General features: G+C 36.8%; 1 protein-coding gene across 2 annotated transcripts in view; it reads right to left on the minus strand.

Annotated features, from left to right (window-relative positions):
• Positions 1–22035, minus strand: part of LOC131061447 (protein SUBSTANDARD STARCH GRAIN 4, chloroplastic) — a 277450-nt gene that overhangs the window by 84788 nt on the left and 170627 nt on the right. For both annotated transcript variants that reach the window (XM_057995142.2, XM_057995140.2), the window contains exon 14: positions 21813–21935. In XM_057995142.2, coding sequence (XP_057851125.2) covers positions 21813–21935 — 123 coding nt within the window. The remainder of the gene's footprint in view (positions 1–21812; positions 21936–22035) is intronic.

Raw genomic sequence — 22035 nt, forward strand, 5'->3', positions numbered from 1 at the left:
TCTTCCTAGTACAACAATTTCTTTTCACCATATGGCCGCAACATCTTTATGATGAAGCAATACGACAATTCCCTGGTAAGTATGGCATTGTTTTGGGCAAATCATATGGTGGCTTCATAAAGACAAGGTAAAACACCTATTTGCACAAACTGTTTCCCAAACCATAGGACAGTCACTCCAAACCATACAATGTGCTCCATCCTACCCCGTACGACCTGCTTCACTCTGCCTCGCCCAGCCTCGTAGCAGTGTACAGGTTTTTTCGAGTGTACAACCCATCATCGTACAACAATTATGTGTATAGCCGACTCATCATAGCATATATGATTTCCTAGTTGACATCATATAGTCGTTTTGAAGGCCCTGTTTTCGTATGGCAACACACTTCAATCTTGTACCGCCTACGCAATCAATAGTACAAGTAAAGACCTCTACTATACAGTACCCAAATTCACATCATATGTTCCCTTCACAAACCCGCCATATGGCCCCTTTCTGAAACATATTGTACAGCATTGCAGAAAACGTTTGGTATGACCCTCAACTAGCTACGAATAGACTCTACTAGGGGGCATTCTACATCACTTTTTCATCATACAACCATTAGTTCCCTTTGTATGGCTTTTGTCCGATGAGCATAGTGTACGGGTGGCATCCCACAACAAAGTACGACCATCAATTTTGAAGTGGAGAGTATGACTTGATCATAATTTTGATATGAAATCACTATTTTCTAGCTTCATAAACATTGTTTATGGCATCTTAAGAAGTCACGAAAATGATCTACGCCATGATGATGTGTGTGGTTCTAAACATCTTAACTTGGGCTTGGCGGCGAGGGTTGTCCCTCAACCCCATTGGGTGCACTACCAATGGGGGTGTTGCCCCCAAACCCCCATTTGATTTTTCATGTACACTATAACTTTGAGTTTGCACAATACATGTCATTGTCTACACTCTTGTCATTAGTCTTTCCAAAAATTACTTGATGTTTACTTGTCGTTTGGAAGACAAATTATTTTTGGGGGGGGATGTAGTCAATGTACAATGTCTATTGTTGTGTTCAATAATATTGGTTATCCTACAATGTATTAACTGTTCATATTAAGTTGATTTCCATTCTCAAGTATTTAAAAGCATCAGTTGGTTCATAGTTTTGTTCCTCTTGGCAACCGTCGGGTTCTTTAAATATATTGTGTATCGTAAAGGAAGGTAATACGATGTAGTGGGATCAATTGTAATCCTTGGATGACCATCTCTGGGTTCTCTGTAATAATTCATGTGCAAATAAAGATTTATTTTACTCCTGTATCTAGTATGCATTGTAATCTTTATTATTGCTCTGTGTATTTAATTTATCGAAAATAGCAATAAACATAACACAACTGTCTTTACTGACAACCACTAGCTTCTCCTTTTTAAGTTGATCTCTCACAAGACAAAATTGTAATGCTTTGTTAGAAGACGACTATTTTGTTAGTACTTGCTAGCTTTCATTAGTTGTTTTGATTAATTCTAAACAGTTCCAATGGAATCGTCTTTACTAACAACCATTGGCTTATCCTTTTTAAGTTGATCTCTCAAAGAAAGGGACACATTTGATCCTTGGCTGATCATCCCTAGTCTATTTCTATCCAATGAACTTTATATGAATAAAGCAACATATTTGTTAATTTGGTGTGCATTGTGTTTATGTTCATATGTGCAAGAGTTAGTCTTATTAGATGGAGTAACATGTAATAGGCCACCCTAGTTGATACCATTTTTTTGTGAAATGATTTGCTAGTTTGAATGTCAATGTGTCAGTTTGGTAGGTTGATTAATTTAAGGATTAATGCACCATTAAAGAGAACTTGTAATGTCCCCTACCAGGGTTTGGTCTATTTTAACCATAATTAATCTATTTCAAATTACTTATGGCTTAAACTAACTTGATTAAGAGTCAAGTCTACCTTAACATGAATCAAATCTGGAATGTTCTATCTTTCTATAGTCCATCAAGTACTTGCTATCTTACCATACTAAATAGTTAATCTTATTCTGATTCATTTATAGATCATTACGTGTTTATTAATTACTATTTATTTGAATTATTACTAATTTCTAAAGGTATTATATTATTATCAACAACTATATTTACAATCGTTATATTATTTCTTACTCTGATTTAAGTATATGTATACGTAAATAAATACGTAAATTAAGTAATATATTACCAATTATTTGTGTATTAGCTAATATCCTATTATATAAATTACTAATACTACTAACTAAACATTACTTGTTAGTAATATGTTTGGTGCCTGGTCATGGCAGACAGATCTGACACATGTCGACACATGTCAGATCTGGTCTGCCACTATCATTATACTTAGTATCCTTTTTAAATACATAATGCACTCTATATTAATATTTTTATTAATATTAAATTCTGCATAGAAGCACTATCGAACTTCCTATAGTGATAATACATCCCCATGCATACTATCAAGGTCAAGGATGCTACCGCCTGTACCTTAATACAATTCTGATCTGTTCTGATCGGTGGTTTCTATTTGTCCACATGGTGCCTTATCACCTGATCACAAGTCTCTAGATGTTTGGCCTACCTCAAATTAAGACGGTATGATATATAGATATATGTCCTGAGTCGACCTATTCCCTTAAATATCCGGCAAAGAGATTTGATGGGAGAGTCGTGTCTCCTCACATCTCTTGCACCCATTGTTTGATATCGTGCCTTTGCTTCTAACTAGTTAATTAGTTAAGCTAATGCAAATCATCGTTCCTCCTTGGCAATGAATGCAAATCATCCTCCCTCCCGTTTATGTGGCTATGTATTTGTCTCTGTCACCTTTATGGAGTCGGCAATGATAGCTTCCTTCTAATCACCATCTTTGTCTGGCGATAGTCGACCATCCTCAAAACGTAAATAATATTTTACAATTAATAAAGCTTTAATTACTAAACTCACCTATGTGGAATTCAATAATATTCAATTTATTGTTGAATGTTTTTCATATTCAATTAGCCACTTTTAATTGTTTCCAATAATTATCATTGGGTCCAAGTAGCATCGCACCAATTGTTGTTGTTAGCATGTCTTTTGCTTGACAATTACTTGTTTTCAATCGCCAACGTATATGTGTAAGGTATTATATGTAAATTATGTTTATTATTTATAACATATAAACTAGCTTGCCGGTTCGGGTTCAGGTTCGAAGAACCAGTACGCCGGTACGGCAAAATTTTGAAAAGGGATTTGGGTTTCGTTTGGGTTCGTTAGTACAAAAACATGTAAATTTTATATATATATATATATAAAATTTACATGTTTTTGTACTAACTATATATATATATATATATGTTAATATTTGTGCAGCCCGTAAGCATGAATTAAGATTAGCATGTCACATAGCATCATATAAACAACATAACAAACATAAACTTGTAATCATAGCATCATGATCATACCATAATAGCACCATATACATCAAGTTTAATATCAAACTGACAAAATATTCAAGTATCATTGTTTCAACTTTCAACAATATAAAGTTTAATCATCAAATGGATCAGCTAATTCATCCTCCTCCTCCTCCTCCTCCTCATCATTGACATTGACATTAGATGAGCCAACGCCACTTGCACTTGCACTATAAGTTTGCTCGCCCTCCAAGTCATCAAGTGTCGATGCAAGAAGCTGAGAAGCAGGAGCATCCAAATCAATATGCTCTAGCTCTATATTCCATATCTTCGTTTCCCCTTGTGTGTAGTCACGTTGTTTGTGTAAAAGAAGACGTATGTTGGAATGCACATATACTAAATTCTACGCTCTTTTTGATAGCAACCTATTGCGCTTTACTGACTGGATGAAAGAGTACGTGGTCCAATTTCTTTTTGAAGCAGATGAACTAGCAACCTATGAAGACAAAGTAAACAATTAAAGTTATACATTAATAAAATTAAAATTAAAAATTACTAGTAACCTATGAAGACAAAGTAAACTATAAATAATTTTGTGATAATTTTAATTAATTAAACTTTATTGTGATAAAAAATTTACAGTGAGGGGTTGTAGGTGTTGGAAGTACCACCAACTATGAGCATCCTTCTTGGATCTATGACGAAGTGCCTCAACACTTAGAACATTCCCATTTGCGAATTCTATGAACTCATTTGTAACAATATCTCGCAAATCATCATCAGGATATAGTCTAAGAAATGTTGCCTTGTACCCATCAGATACTTCTAGATCTCTCCATGGTAGAATCCTTCCTGGTTTATCAAGAAACTGATTGCTATAGTACTTTGGTGTCAATGCATAGACAAGAAGATGCAAAGGAGTGGTCATCTTATTCCACCTTTCTACAATAATTGCTTTCACTTCTTTGAAAAATTGCTCCTCGAGGTCATTCTCTTTTGCATTTATAGTGAACTTTATTTTTTCAAGCATTGAGTCAATGCCATCATAAATCTCACCAATGCAAGGCCTATCCATGTCGGTATAGCGAACCATACTCATAATGGGCTCAGTGATACTTAGGAGATATGTAACAAGATCCCACCATTCCTCATTCAATATTCTCTCCCTAATTTTTTCTGCCCTCTCACTGCTACTTTGCTTCCATACAGTCCAATTGTTGTTGATCACCATATTGCATAGTGCCACTCTAACTTTCACAAGTCGTCTTAAGATGATTGTGTTTGATGCAAAATGGGTCTTGACAACCTATAACACAAATTAATGCCAAAATGATTAAAAAATAAAGCCAAACTTTGAAGAATAATACACAACATAGCTTACACAATGATATTATGAACATTGAAATTAAAAAAATCAGAAAAATGTAAAATTAAATTTCTATTTCACTTATTTTCAATAGCTCCAAATTCGAAAAGGATCTAAAAATCCCTTGAGACGTGGAGGTTTGTGATGAACATCTGGATGTCCTCAGCCTCTGCATACACATCTTTGATCCATTTTATTTTAGTCCCAATCCTTTGTAGCATAAGATTAAGTGAATGGACCGCACAAGGTGTCCAAAAGATGTGATTATAGCGTTCCTCAACCAACAAACCAGCAGCTCTACAATTTCTTGCATTGTCCGTTATGACTTGGACAACATTGCGGGGTCCCACTGACTCAATGGCGGAGATGAGAATTTCTGCAATAAATTGGCCATCTTTTACTTGGCCCTCACAATCCACAGCTTTCAAAAACATTGCCCCTTTAAGGGACACCGCTATGACATTGACCAAGGGACGAATTTTAGAATCTTTCCACCCATCTGAAACAATTGTTACACTTGTCTCTGCCCATGAATCCCTTATGGGTTTCAATGCATCTTCAAGCCTCTTCACCTCTTTGTCCAATAATGTTCCACATACCTTCTCATAACCTGGGCCCTTATACCCTCTTGGAGCTTCATTAACATTTTTTATCATTTGCTTCCAATATGGGGAGCGAACTACATTGAAAGCCAGCCCATTTGCACAAATGCACCTTTCTATATCTTGGTCAGCAATGTCTCTGCTCTCATTTTGAAATGCGGTTTCTAAAGGCCCCTTTGTTCTTTTGCATGTCAAGGGTGGTTCATTTACAGGTTCATTTGTGGAAAAGAAGGGGTGGTCTTGTACTACAAAATCGGGATGAGATGGGGCTTGAATTCCCCTTGTTTTCTTTGTTGCGGTTTGAGTCAATCTACGGGCTTCTCTTTCTTCTACCTCCTCATGCTAGTTAAAATATTTCATCACTGTCTCATCTGGTGTAGGTTTACCATCTTTTCCAGGGCATTTTTTGATGCCTCTTCCTTTTAATCCACAAAAATGGCCTACTACCCGATAATATGACCTATTACCTTCAATACCACATCCTTAGGATCTCCAACGGAATCCCCCACCTCCTGGAAGTGGGTTTAAAATGTCAACATACTTCCATAAGGGAGAATTCAGATCATTTCTTTGTTTTGTAATTGTTTGTTCATTACCAACGGAGGAAGAGGTAGATGCCATTCTAGTTCCTATGGAAAGGAATAACATAAACATATTCAAAAACAAAAAACAAAATAATGAAAAACAATTAATGTTTCATGTTTGAAAATTTGTGAAACAAAAATAGTTGGAAAAAATGTTAAAAAATCTACCTCTTGTAGGCAATGGGAGCTTGCAAATGTATGGAAATGATGTTGCAGCACTTGTTGAAGCTTCAAAAATCAGTCTTCAACTCCTATTTGATTATGGAAGCCAATCTTTGTTCACCCTTTCTTCAACCTGCTGTCAAAAAACTTTTGTTTGCAACACAAATGAGGAGAAATGAGACAAGATTATGTTTTAGAAGTCACTTTTAGGGTATAAAATTGACTTTTTACATGGCGGATTTCAAAAAAATTAAAATTTTGCATAAAAAAGTGTGTTTTGGGCCACCCAGCCGTTCGGGTTCGACCTGGATCCGCCCAGGTTTGACTTGGTTCGATCTCGGTCCACCCGGGTTCGAACCAGGTCGAACCCCCTCTAGGAAATTCGAACCCTGGTCGAACCAAGGCCGGACCGGACCCGAACAAGGGACCCGGACCATACCGGACCCGAACTAGGGGTGTCTAGGGGTGAACCCGATAAGCTAGCATATAAATTATGTTAATAATATTAATTTATTTTTATTTGAATATTCCAAGAATATTATTAGTAATAAATATTAATTCAATAATAATATTTAATAAATAAATAAATTTCGAATAATCATTTGTTATTAATTATTATATTAATTATTAATAATAATTGATATGTATATATGACGATCAGGGAGGGGACATGACAGAACTCCAAACAACTTAAGGACATTCAACATGAAACAAGATTGAACACTGCTGTATCATCAACATTGAAAATATGGTTTGCTACAGAAGCATTTTCAGATTTCGGTTTTTTGACTCAATTGCTCATATAAAATGCTGATCACAAACTTTAGGAAGAATGTATTCACATTCTTCATTGATACTTGTAAAAGATTACACAACAATGAACAATGTAATGAATACGTGAGGAAAACAATTTATTACAATCATTCAGACCTGATGCAGCAGTTCTGGAAAGTAAGAGGATCTTCAGCTTTCTGAATCAGTCTTCCAAGGTTCGTTTGCTAGGTCACAAGAGAAGCAATTAGGTCATTAAGCCTTCACATATCAAGCACAACACTCCAAGAATGCTCAGAGCAATTCCTCTTCACTCCAAATGTCTGAAAGTCACCAACCACGGGTCTGAAATACACTCAGAACTTCCAGCAACAGCAAGCTTATTAGCAGCAGATTAAGGATTGACTTTCACAGATTAATATCAATACTCAGTGGCTGCCTTTGTAAATTTAAAGGTGCAACAGCACCACACAGGACAGCACCCTGAAAATTGTTCCTACATTAAGATTCTCGAACTCTGCCCAAAATCAAACAAAAAGCCAAACAGGGATAAGCCTCTTTACAACTCAGGAATTTTTTGGTCTTCTGAATTTTTGTGTTCTTCTGACTTTGTCCTTTACTGTAATTCGTCCTTTCTGGAAATTTGTCTTTTTAAAAATCATTCCTAACCTCCACGATTTCTCTCTAATTTTTTGTCTTCTTTTGAGACCTGCCTTTTATATTTGTCTTATCCTGATCTTGTCTTATCTGATTTAATAAAGCTGCGATTCTCTTTTAATCCTTTGCGTTTCTTTTGTCTCTTTTTTTCCCTGATTTTTGTCACCTTCGGAAACTTGGTCTTCTGTCAGATTTGCCACATATGCAAACATAGACATCCAAAATACTTCCTTCCGTCAAGTTTGAACTGTTCTTTGTCCTTATTGATGCCACCTCCTACTTCCAATTCACCTTTTTTCCCAACATCTACACACCTAATGCTCCACGACAGCTACAGCAGTCTTTTAAGCCACGTCCTTAGAATTCTTTGATAATTAATTCCTTCTTTCTGTCGATTCTCAAGAGGCACACTGGTTATGTTAATCAAGGGCCATGGCCAGCATTACAAAGTCCCTTCAAATAAAATCGATACCTTAAATAATTCCCATAATAGCCACGACAGTTGCAAACCATAAGAATCAGGCCCAATTTTATTCAGCCCAAATATTAAAACACCACGATAATGAATGTAAAGTGGCTTTCAAAAACTTACAGCGATATTGTAAATAAAGATTATGGGCGCAATATTAAAATTTTCGTTTATTTTCTCCTGCTGGACTTAAACAAGGATCACCCTACTTATAATATTGTGACAAACTCAGACAGGGAAATATATCTCAAATGCATATATTCAAGCCACGATCTTATAAACTCAGAAAATAATAACTGAAATACAAGAAATCTATGTAAATATCTTATTTCTGATACAAACTTTGATCCTTACAGATTAGTCTCTGATGGAGACATCACAAATTTGGCTCCAATGTAGACTCCGTCATGAATCCACCTACAAGAAGAAGAACTAGGGTTTCGTCCAGCCCTTCTATCAATCTGCTGAAGGTTTGCCTCCTCAGAGATTCAACTAATACAAAGCATCAGACAATTCATCAAATCTCAAATCTATCCCCTCTCCATTAAACCTCTTCTGTCCTTTTTAAGCCTAGTCGAAAGACTCTTCGCTATCCTTCTACCTGCCTCTTCATATTGCTTTCTTGTTTGTTGATTTCCCCTTCTTTTATTTAAATTGAAATCAAGGAAACAATATTAAAATGATTTTAATTTTAACTTAACTCACCACTAAAGTCACTTTAATACTTTATTAAATAATTAAATTAAGTTGCCATTAAGTTTTTTATAGTTCAACAACTTGAACTTTCATTATTTAATTAATTTCTAATGTCCAAATAAAGGGGACATTACAAAACATTGCCATCATTGCCTTTGAGAAGTAGGGCCAGATTTAAGCAAGGGTTAGCATCAACCTGTAAACTCTTAGAAAAAGTCTATATAAATGGGATGACCAGCTAAGTAAGTAATGGAATCTAAATAAGCACATCATATGATAAAGGTTGATCGCACAAAGGATCTTAAGAAGATTTGGGCTATATTTTGTACAAGAGTATATCCTCAAAGAAACCAAAAGGAAACAAGTTAAAATAATTTACTAGTGACTAAAGAAGTATAATTTAGTAGTGACTAAAGAAGTGAACACATTGCTTCAGCATCTTCCACAAATCCTTACAAGATAGTTCATAATATTACAAGGACTCTATGTCAAATAAGAGCATGAAGCACACACATGCAACAGATAAATTAGAGGTGCAAGGAGAGGAGCCATGATGAAGAAGACAATCAAAGTATGGAGCAATGCCTTACTTCACAAAATAAAAGCCACATGTAAAGACCCACACCATGTCTTCCTTGAATTTCACAGGTGAATGCATTCAGTTCTAATTTTTCAATGATTTAGTTACGTTGTTTATGTTTGCTTCAGATTTAAATATACGTATATATAAATTAATTGGTGTTTCTTAAGTATTTACCCTGTCTTGTATTGATTGATAAGCATAAAATAACAAAACTTGTATAGAAAATCATAACAGAACCAGTAATTTGATACTTAGCTGAATCACAGCACACAATAAATAACACAGCTGCTATTAAAATCTCTGACCTTTATTTGGTTGATGAAATACGCAAGAGGTCGATTCAAGATATGGGCAGATTGAATGCTAGCATTGAAAATTGCTATGCATTTACCAGCACTCCAAAACAATAGCTAGTAGCAAGGAAAATACAAGGCACCAAATACAAAATCTTCCAAAGAGCAGATATGAAGTCACACCATATAATGAATAGTTTGCCACAGGAAAAACCAGGTCGCACCATACAGAACTGAGGTCACTATCCAAGCTCCAACTTGAACAATAAAGCCCACTTCAAGAATAAAAACAGTTGTTTCACAGGAGAAACCTCTACAATGCAGGAAATACACATCACGCCATAACCAGGGTTGTTGCAATAATAGAAAGGAGACTGTGATTGTTACACAAGCTCGCACCCAACTCTAGAGATTGTGATAATATAACTCCTGACCATGGAAAACCACGATGAAATAATATACTCCATGATGAGCAAATAGTTATACTGAGCAGGGGTCAAGGGGGTTGAATCAGTATAATGTAACTTTTACCAATTTAAAACTTTTTCAATCACAATCATGTCATTTAATCAAAATCAATAATTATGAACATGAGAAAAACACAATAACACATGATATTTACGTGGAAACCCTTTAAAGGAGAAAACAACAGCAAAATATTGCTTATAAACTTATTCTTACAAACTTTGTATGCAGCAACCTACTGGAGGCATCGACCCTCACTTATCTTTGTACGCACCAATTCATTAGAGACACCAACCCCTCAATTGTAGGCACCAACCTCCACGGCACAGCACTAGCTTAGTGAGAGATGCCAATCTTTCCAATATAAGGCACCAACCTCTAACTTAACAAAGTCTCGTCTTCTTGAATATAACTTTTCCAGTGAATGATAATCAATAAATATGCCTTCATTAAAGATCTTGTAGATGTAATACTCTTCATATAATTTGATACGATCATTTCCATAATCTTCCTTCTATATCTGCATATACTTGTTTTTCAGATCTGCCATAAATTCTTCTTACAAATCTCCCATTGATGCATCTTACAAATCAGCCTTCAACTCCTTTGGTGATCTCTTTTTTATCTTCTCATTTGCAAATCTGCCTATGATATATACTTTTTACTCCTCACACTTTTATATTTCAATGATTCTATGAATGGAAACGTCTTTTGCATAGAGAGGTAACTATTTCTAGACAACAAACCTCTGCATACACGTACCTTTTGATTTTTATTGTCTTTATAAATCTCTTTGAATCTTCTTTAGATCTGCTGTTATGTCTTCTTCACAAAAGACTGCTGGTATATACATTTAAATCTCCTTCAAGCATCTGATTATAAACCTTCTTCAGATCTGCTTACAAGGTCTAATTTAATTCCTTCAGATCCACCCTTTAATCTGATTTAAATCTGCTCCAATATGCTTAAAACTCTGCTCTAATCTTTCTCTTAGATCTCCTGTACAAAATCTTTCTTTGACTAATCTTCTACTATATTTTCTTCACATCAATCTGCTGGTGTATATCTGATTTATTTATTTGTCTTCCACGCCACTTACTCCACATTCCACAAACTCCCTTTTATATCTTCATGTATCTTGTGAAGAGAGACATCTCTTTGAATGGTCATGTCTTGTCAAAACAATCGTGATTCCTCCTTCCTCATGTGTTTGTAAGATATGATCTTCAAATAACACACTTAATTATTTCCCCTTCTAAAATCGGCTTGCAACTAAAAAGATATTAGCTTTTTAAATATTTTCCACTCATCTCTTTTTATACCTCCCATAATATATCTTCTTTTTCATATGGAAGGATGCATCTTTTAGAAGAGAGATATCTTTCTAAAAGGATATGTCCTTTTTTTAAAAGTAATTCCCAGATTTTTTTCTTCGTTCTAATCAAGCACTGCCTTTCATTTCATATGATATTTCAATTAGAAACTTTTTTTCTTTGTCCCACACATCTCCTACTAGTACGTGGTCAGAGGCTTTATTAAAAGGCATACCCTATGAAGAGGTGTGTAATATACCCTACTCTAATTGGCTCAAATTAAACCCTACACACACAAATTCAAAGGATTAGGGTTAAGGGAATTACTTGTAATTGTTGATTTTATGGTAGTGCTCGTTAACCACAGGCAAACATCAGATTTGTTGCCTTCCCAACTGTGGTGACGTTTCCACACATCGCCCCATTGCAAATGGGGACCCCCTTCTTTTTAGGCCCTACCGGTCTTTTCACTTTGTTTTTTGGGTCTTTTCGCAACAGTCTCTGCAGTCTCTCTGCTTTGCAAGTGTTCGGGGGTCAGATTGATGAAGTCTGCTTTTTGTTTGAGCGAGTTTGGTGAAGTCTAGGGCATGTTTTTTCCCTTTTTAAGGTTTCTACCTTCTGTCCTAAATTTTAGGGGATTTCTGTTAGGGTTTTGAAAAAACTGAACATACGACTAGAATTAGGACCCTTCAAGGAACCTCCTAGTAAAATTTGAGCCAAAACGGAGCAACTTTCTATTTTTAGAAAGTTCCTATTTTTTAGGGATTTTATTGAGTCCCAGATTGGTCTAATTTTGCCAAAAATCAAACTTACTATTTTTAGTAAGTGCTTTTCTGACCTATTTTGCCCAAACCTTGACATTTTGAAACACTTACTACTTGGGAAAATCTATTTTTGGCAGGATCTTCATAGGAAAACACTGAAAGTTGAATATCTCCAAAGACACTGAAGACTGAACGTTCCTGAAGACCATTTCTAAATCCGGAAAAGTCAGAAGGCAGACAAGTTGGATCAAAAATGGTTAAGTTTGGAACTCCTATTCCAGAAGAGGAAAGCATGCAAAATCATCCAAGTCCAGAAATTCACATCAATCCACCAATGTCATCCTGATCCGAAAATGGCCTGAAATTTGACTAAGTCTGGAAATTTGGAAGATCTTCCAAAATCCAGAATTTGCATTATGATTCCTATGGACCTGAAACCACTCTCAAACATCCTGACAATATATATGAAATATAACTTAAAGTATAAGATCTTATACTTAAATGTTATATTTCATATATATATCCTGACGAAGAGCCTGAAATGATGGAAAAATCCATGAATCCATGAACATGGTGAAAATGCGCCCAAGACTGGGCTGGGGCGCTAATTTCAAAAATGCATTCACAAGTGGAAAAATCCACTAGTCCATGGACAAGGCCAAAATGCGCCCAAGATTGGGCTGGGGCGCTAATTTCAAAAATGCATTCACAAGTGGAAAAATCCACTAGTCCATGGACAGGGCCAAAATGCGCCCAAGACTGGGCTGGGGCGCTAAAACCAAGAATGCATTCACAGGAGGAAAATTCAATGTATCCATGGGCAGGGCTAAAATGCGCCCAAGACTGGGCTGGGGCGCTGAATTCAAGAAGGCATTCACAGGAGGGAAATCCATGAATCCTTGACATGGTGAAAATTTCACCCAAGCTAAAAATTGAAATTTTGCGTAAGGCACGAAATCCAAGGAGTCAAGGAGGAATAAAAAGCAGAATTCCTCTCGGGCGAATTTTCGATTATCCTATTTTTAGACACCAAGTCTCGACCAAATGTGGAAAATTTTATAGATTCAGAATCGGGTGAAATTCTTCATCCAATGAACCTAGCTCCTAAATTTTAGGAGGATCCCTAAAAAATAGGGATGTTGAAAAAGAGACATGGACAATTCACAAAGTAATGGGAAGGAACAATTCACAAAGTAATGGAAATTCCTTCCTTCAAGACATAATTCCAGGAAAGGTGAAAAATTGACTAACAAAGTAATGGAAATTCCTTCCTTCAGGACATAATTCCAGGAAAGGTGAAAAATTGACTAAGTGTTGGAAATTCCTTCCTTCATGACAGAGTTCTTGAAAAACGTGAAAATTTGGCTAAGTGTTGGAAATTCCTTCCTTCACAACGGAATTCCAGGAAAGGTGAAAAATTGACTAAGTGTTGGAAATTCTTTCCTTCATGACAGAGTTCCTGAAAAACGTGAAAATTTGAATAAGTGTTGGAAATTCCTTCACGACGGAATTCTTGGAAATGTGAAAATTTGGCTAAGTGTTGGAAATTCCTTCCTTCAGGACAGAATTCCAGGAAAGATGAAAATTTGGCTAAGTATTGGAAATTCCTTCCTTCGGGACAAAATTCCAAGGAAGGAAGAAATACACCCAAGGATGAATTGAACATAAAATTTCTAAGGCAAGGAAGGAATCAGGAATGAACTGAACAAGAAATTTCCCCTCCAGGGAAAATTTTGAAAAATCCATGCTCGGGCATCAAATAAATCCAAATTTCAAAACTTTTACAGATTTGGATTCGTAGGAGAATTTTCTCTCTCCTGGACCATGGAACCCTAATTTGGAAATTTTCCTAAAAAATAGGAAATGTGTAGAATTGATGAAAAACCTTCTCCGAGCAAGGAAAGTTGAAGAGACTTCAAGAAAATTCTTCCTGAATCGAATTTTCCCTCTCCAACAATTCCGGATGTGCAGGAGCGGATATACGACGGCGGGGTCCACTTGCATGGCGAGGATCTATTGAACACGTGGCAGTAGAGTGGCGCATTCATTACCAGAATATTTGACCAAATAGCAACCCGGTCATTGCATGTTGAATTTATGGCAGATTCCTTTTGCATGTAGTCGCCACATGTGGAAATGATGGATCATTTATGACATAGTGGGGTGATTTTTGCATGGATGAATATTCAACGCATGTTGGACAAATTTGAAGGAGGTGGTGCATTTAATGCACAATGGATGCTATTTTGGCTACTTTTGAATTAATTGTATATGGGCATGATGGGTTATTAATTGGTGATTCCCACCTTGTTGCATCATGTGTGGAGAATCTTTTGGGCAAACCCTAATTAGGGTTTTGCATGTAGCCAGGGCTTGAAGCCTATATAAGGGGTGACCCCCCTCATTTGAAAAAGGGAGGGAGCTTTGTATGAAATTGTTGCGATAATTTTTTGAGAAAATAATAGTGAAACATTGTTCTCTAATGGTGTCCACTTGAGTTATTTTTTCAAAACTTGCATGGTTTCACCTTCCTCACTTAGATTAGAAGTAGTAAAGTGCTTTGATTTCAATGGAGAACGTAACGGTGTCTGATGAATTTCCATGGTTCATACTTTTTGTATCTTGCTGATTGTAAGTTGCAATGTAAAGTTAGCCTGAGCCACTAAACTTGTGCTAGGTTCGATTGTGGACAGTCGTTTGGATTGCGCCATTTTGGGTATTCAAATGCACTTTCTCGATTTGAAAATCCTTCAATATCCTCAGAAGATTGCACCAGTTCTTGCGGAGTTGTAGTTGATCTTGGCGAAGCAGAGCTTGGTTTATTTGGAATTTGTCCACCAGAGCACTATTCATTGTTATCACTGCCCTTAGGAGTAGATTTAGATCCTTCTAACCCTTTCCCCTTTACTTTCAGTTCATTTTAGTCCATTCGAAGCAATAGCATCGCAGAATTGCCATATCTGATGATGGAGTTCCAGCCACAGCAAAGAAGTGAAAGAACGATGCACACGTAAGGCCCCTTGGATTACCAACAATCACATCAGCCAACTGAGTCACGTCCATGCATTGAAGGAACCTTGGAGTCGATTGTTTGAACTTCTTGCAATCTTAGCATGCAATCGTACTTTGATCAAGAGAGAGTGAAGTGACCGTTAGGCAACTTTATTCTGTGTTAGATGTTGTCATAAAAAACACGTCAACACCAACCATAGACGATAAGCTCTTATCATCACCACCGAGCACACTACATGTCCTTCATGTTATTCAATTCATGACCTTGCATATATATGAAATTATGAATCAATACCTCCTAATGGACCTCAAGTCGGCCATATACTTTTGGCGCCAAGGATAGGGTTAGACCTATATATTACAAGTTACATATGAGTCTCCCTTAGTTGCAAGTTACATTTAACTTAATCACAAGTTACACAAGTGGTTCGCCCAAATAGGGCCTGCCCCAAATTAGACTTATACAACTGAGATATCCAAATGCCAAGGCTGACAAGCCACTTGGCATTTTGTGCACTAGGTTGGCCCTAGAAAGGACCCGACCCAGCTACACAACAACACTCCCTCTTAGCTAGGGAGGATTCCTTCAAAATAACCAAGGCACATAGTGACTACCACCATGGCTACTCCCATGAATAATAGGTTCACCATAGCTACTCCCAGTGGGTGAACAAGCACATCATGGAATTTCCTCCATGATACCCACCATACCTACTCGCAGAGGGTGGGCTCACCATGCCTACTCGCAGAGGGTGGAAGAGAGCTTTCACCTCAACCTTCTCCCAGAGAAGGGTGCATTACCACCATGCCTACTCGCAGAGGCTGGCTCCACCATGCCTACTCGCAGAGGGTGGAACGAGAGCTCTAACCTCATACTTCTCCCAAAAAAGAATGCATCTCCACCATGCCTACTTGCAGAGGGTGGATACACCATACCTACTCGCAGAGGGTGGAACGAGGGCTTTCACCTCAAACTTCTCTCACAGAGAAGAATGCATTAACAAGGGATTGCACCTCGAACTTCTCCCTCGTAGAGAAGAACTCATTAACAAGGGATTGCACCTTGAACTTCTCCCTCACAGAAAAGAACTCATTAACAAGGGATTGCACCTCAAACTTCTCCCTCACAAAGAAGAACCCATTAACAAAATTTTCATGATGACGTGGCTCCCTCTGAAGCTGAAATGTCAGGCTCTCTCTGAAGCTAAATGTCAAGCTCCCTTTGAAGCTTAAATGTTAGGCTTCCTCAAGCTCCCTCTGAAGCTGAAATGTCAGGTTTCCTCTAAAGCTGAAGCGACAAGCTCCCTCAAAAGCACAAGATCTACCTTCAAACAGTTAGGCTCTATAGAAGGAACCCGCTCTGATACCATGTTGATTTTGTGGTAGTGCTCGTTAACCACAAGCAAACATCAGATTTGTTGCCTTCCCAACTAATGGTCCTAAAAATTACAGCACAAAAAATCTTCATCCCTTAAGTTAAAATTTTGGTTATTTTGAATTAGTCTTGCTCTCTATCACAGGGTTTAGGGTTCAAGGTTTATGCATTTTAATTAAGTCTTTTATTAAAAACCTTGAGCCTATTATAATTCCTCATTACCTTTTTTCACTTTAGGCAGAGGGTTAGCTTATCGTCGAGGGGGCCATGTTATTTTCCTAGCAAATAATTCTTAAATATTCCTGTCGGTGCTTTTATGTTAACGATCGTGTAGATCCTATGGCCCGTGCTTCCCCGCAGTCGAAGGTGCAAGGAAGATAAGGACCGCGACATCACGAGATAATGCCACGTGTCCTAATTGGGCAGGGTGAGCCGACAGTTTGACCTTTCAAACGTTTGAGGTTACCGATCACTTTCAATTAAAGTCTGAGTTACTAAAGGCTCATAAATTTGCACGTGCTTGTAATGGATGAAGATGTTTTAATTTCTGCAAAAAGGTGCTCAATGTTTAACTAACTTAAGAAGGCGATCACCGTAACAGGAGGTAAAGTGCGAACAGATCTAACGGCCCTCGCAACCCCATGAAGGAAGATGAATGATGTTTAAAGACCGCAACATCACGAGATGATGCCACATGTACAAGGTGGGCCGAGGTAGCTGATGGTGGTGAGACAGAGGTGAGGTGGCGGTGAGTTGGAGGTGTCGCGTCATACATTTGGCGGGTCCACATGCCACGATGGAAGTTCAATGTCAGATTGACCGTTGGTGATCGTATGATTCGCCAGGCTGGGCAAGATCTACGGCAGAGTTTCAAACCAAATTTTTAAAGGAGAATTGAAGATATTTTTTTTACACGCGCGAGAAAATTAGAACAAACAAGGTGCAAGCTTGTCGATGTGGAACAGATAGCGACAAGTCAGGACACTTGGATGTCGACTCATTCCTAAGGGACCTTTTTCGAAGGTTTCTAGTTCTACTGAGTCGAGGTTGATTAGACAAGCAAGGATGACAATTCCAGAGGCATTTTGAGCACGAGCAGAGACTGTTTTGAAAACCAACGGAGATTGTTCAAGCTCTCACAACAGAGTTAGGGTTTTCTAGTGCATTTTAAGTATTTTGGCATCTTGCAGCGGTTATTTCCTCGAGGAGCGGACCCAGTATGTTGTGAGCCCATATCAGATCTTCATTAGGCAACAACAAAAGGCATAAAGAATATCAGAGAAGCAGTTTGAGATATTTGGATGCAATTAGAATATTTGCAAGCAGTTGGGATATTTTGAGAAACTATGGAATAGTTTGTAGCAGAATCATGGATGAGCAGTCATTCTGATGACAGGTGTCTCCTCTGGCCCATAGCTTGTTTGCTCCCTTGTTTCTATAAAAGGGATTTCAAGACCATGAGACAGGATTCTGAATTTGATTTTTGTACTGATTTTTGTTTGGTCAGAGTCATAGAATGAGCAAGTTGCAAAGTCATTTACAGAGTAATGAAAAGCATTTAGTGTCAAGCTTTAAGCAGGTTCTTGAAGGAGTTATATGTAAATTCTTTTGTGACAGAAGATAGCTGATCAAGTAAATAAAATATAATTCAAATCCAATTCTCCAGTGCATAATTCAATCATGTTTTGAATGAGTAGAATCAAGGGTTTTTTCATTCGTTGCACTATTGTGGTGTATGTATTTTTTGTTCATGCTTCGATCTAAGGGGTTGACTAAATGCTTGAGTGGAATTGCAGAGTGGTAGGGCTTATGTAGGGATTTCGATAAGTAGTTTGGATTGGGATTGCAGATGAGATGTATTGTAAGGCAATTTTATCTTAGATCTTATGCTATTAGATAAAATTTTGTCATATTTTCACTTTACATCTTGTAAATTCAGGTACCCAATGGAGTAAGGCACTAATCGCAGCTTGTAACTTTCTTTAATGTCAGTTTTGTGTTCAAACTCAGCAACAACTTGCTATAATTTGATGAATATCAGAATACCTTTTAGTTTCTTATTTGTTATTGTATGGTCTACCCATCTCATGCTCCAATTAGGTTGAAGATCACTGAAGGATTTGTCATCCTTGAGCATTCTCCATGTTGTTGAGCCTACATATGAGATCATCTGCTTTGTTTTAGTGAATCTTTGAGTATGGTACAGAGATCATAACATTCACTAAGGGATCACCCTCTCGGGTTTTGCAGAGCCCAAAGTGTAGAAGGATTTGTAGAATCCTTGTCAATTGGTCCAAGTTCTTGAGGATTTTGTAGTTGGAGTTGGCATCTCCATAGATATTTGAAGAATTAACTTGGTTTCTGCCTCTCGCAGTGTAAACCCGGTTGGGAACCAACACCAACCATAGATTATAAGCTCTTATCATCACCCCCGAGCACACTACATGTCCTTCATGTTATTCAATTCATGACCTTGCATATATATGAATCAATACCTCCTAATGAACCTCAAGTTGGCCATATACTTTTGGAGCCAAGGATAGGGTTAGACCTATATATTACAAGTTACATATGAGTCTCCCTTAGTTGCAACTTACATTTAACTTAATAACAAGTTACACAAGTGGTTCGCCCAAATAGGGCATGCCCCAAATTAGACTCATACAACTGAGATATCCAAATGCCAAGGCCGACAGGCCACTTGGCATTTTGTGCACTAGGTCGGCCCTAGAAGGGATCCGACCTAGCTACACAACAATAGTAATCTTTCCAACAACTTCTTAACTTTTAAGCCATGCAATCATCACATATAAAACACAAGTGCATATATATATATATATATATATATATATATATAAGTTACCGGTTCAGGTTCGGATTCAGGTTCGGAATCGCGGATTCGGCAAAAAAAAAAAAAAAAAATTGGGTACAGGTACAGGTTCATCCGTATATATATATATATATGTTCAAACTTCAAACATCAAAATTATACATGTTCACAGTTCAAACATAAAAATATGAAACATACAATGTAACTTTCCCATACAATGATACATAAATGATAACAGACAAATCATAAATCCATAATTGCCAATGCCAATAAATATTCTATTATTGATATATTGTAAATCATAAATGTAATATCATATTCATAATTTGCAAAAAAGATAATATTCAAGTTTCAAGTTTCAAGTTTCAAGTTTCAACTGATTCAAGTTTCAAAATGTTAAAATAAAAAAAAATTGTTTTTTAATTGTTTTTCTTTGTTTTCTAACTCGTGGGTAGGACCCGGGTGGGACCCAGGTCAAACCAAGGTCGGACCAGGACCGGGCATGAACCAGGACCAGGACCCGGCCATTTTTGGCAAGAACCGATAACTGAGATATATATAAATTAAGTTGATAATGCTGTCAATTAAACCATGTAAATCAATATACTGCTTAACTATAATTATATTAAACCTATTATAGGTTTGGGGTAGGACGTGATAAGAGTAACCCAGCGAAACCTTACTAAGCCCAAGGGCAGAACATTGACCCTCTTGACCTTGGTGGCAGATATTAGGCCCTATCCAAGTTGGCCTACTTAGTAAGATGCTGGTCTTACTTTCATACCCATGCCTTATCTTTTGTGTTTCTACCAACTTATCAAGGTAGGTCCGCTAGGGGGGAATGTAGTGGAATTCTCAGCTTAACCGAACTAAGCCCAACAGCGGAACATCGACCCTCTTGGCCTTGATGGCAGAACTTAGGTATCCAACAAGGTGGCCTGCTTAGTTGGCAGCCTTAACCCTCTTCCTACATCACTCGTCCTTCCCTCCATGATGAGTTTGAATATGTAATATCCAGGCAATAATATTAAATCAGAATGGGCACTAGATTCTCTTCATATGAAACTGATATGCATAATACATGGTAAGTGAGAAAATACATGAAAGGCCAATATAATATTTTCATTATAGTTCTGTCGATGACTAATGCTGATTATATACTGATACACTGTTAGAATGCTGAAATTATAACAGATTGATCATTTCTATGTAACCTTATTATTTGTATTTATTCCTTCTTTATGGTACAAGTCTATAGTTGTACTTGTGATTGAATATAATTCTTAATTTGTTTGAATGAGAGATTCAATATATTTCAGAGCCATAAAATATTGAGAGCAGATTATATCATACCAGTCCCTAAATACCTGCATTGCCTTTTCTTGATTTCTGAGTGCCGTGTTAATCTCCAGCCCATTCCTTTCTTTTTCTTAATCCCCATGGATACCACCAAGAACAAGGATGTTACTGCCTGTAACTTAATAACAGTTCTGATCTGATCTGATCGATGGTGCTCTCACTAAATGCTTTTGATTTCTTTCCTTTATATCTCTCAATGTGAGGGAGAGATCACACCTCTTCATCATGTATGCCCTTTGGCAAGAGACACACCCTTTCACCATTAGTACCCTTTGAAAGAGTGCAACTCTTCATTATTTCTGCCCTTTGAAAGGGACACAACCTTTCATAATCAGATCTGCACTTCTTATTTAAATCAGATCTGCACTTCTGATTTCCAAATTATCCCCATCTCAAATGAGGTTCTCTTCTCCCTTTTATATCTCATCATTGAGGGAGTCACAAATTTTCCTTTCATGTCTTTTTGACTTTTCATTAACTTGATTAATTTTTAATTAATCATATTTAATTATATTATTTTATATTTTAATTTATTATTATCATTTATTATTAACCTCAATTTGTCCTTGATATGGATACACCAAATTAAGGGGTTAACGCCATTTAAATCATTTTATTGTTTAATATTCTTTAATTCACAATTTCATATGCTGCCACCATAATTAAATATAAACTTGATCTTTAACACAAATTGTTTCATCTTAACAAGGGTAGTTGTTGCTCCTTTATTATAAATTGTTGTCTACATTGTAATTAGATGCTTCCTTTCATAAATATATATTTTGCCTTTTAAAGGAGTTGCTGGCCTTATGATGACATTGGGGCACCACATACTAATAAGCCATATATAGTCCAGCAAATTTAAAGTCTACTAATTTGCACATGCTTGAAATACATGATTCTAATCAAAATGAAATAGAGTCAATAACATTAATATAACAGAAATTGCCATCGAATGACCACTGTAAACTAGCCTTTAAATGCTTACACATAATTTTTACAAATTTTCAAATTAGAACAGAATTTCAGTCTGCTACTATTAATTGCTAAAAGTATTATACCCGTTAATCAAACCACTCACTCACCACATCTCCTGACCAACGAGCAGAAAGATCCAGTGATTCACCCTGCACACCACTAAACCTTGGTCTCATTACTGATAAATTTCCTTGACCCCTCCTTTTCTGAAAATTAAGTTGAATTTCTGCCTGAAATAATGCAACAAATCAGTGCCAGACATTATGATGGAAGCAAAAATTACAAAACACAATTTTAAATAAATGAGATCAGATAGAACAAAAACCTTCT

Source organism: Cryptomeria japonica, chromosome 8 (genome assembly GCF_030272615.1).
Source record: "Cryptomeria japonica chromosome 8, Sugi_1.0, whole genome shotgun sequence".
Lineage (NCBI taxonomy): Eukaryota > Viridiplantae > Streptophyta > Pinopsida > Cupressales > Cupressaceae > Cryptomeria > Cryptomeria japonica.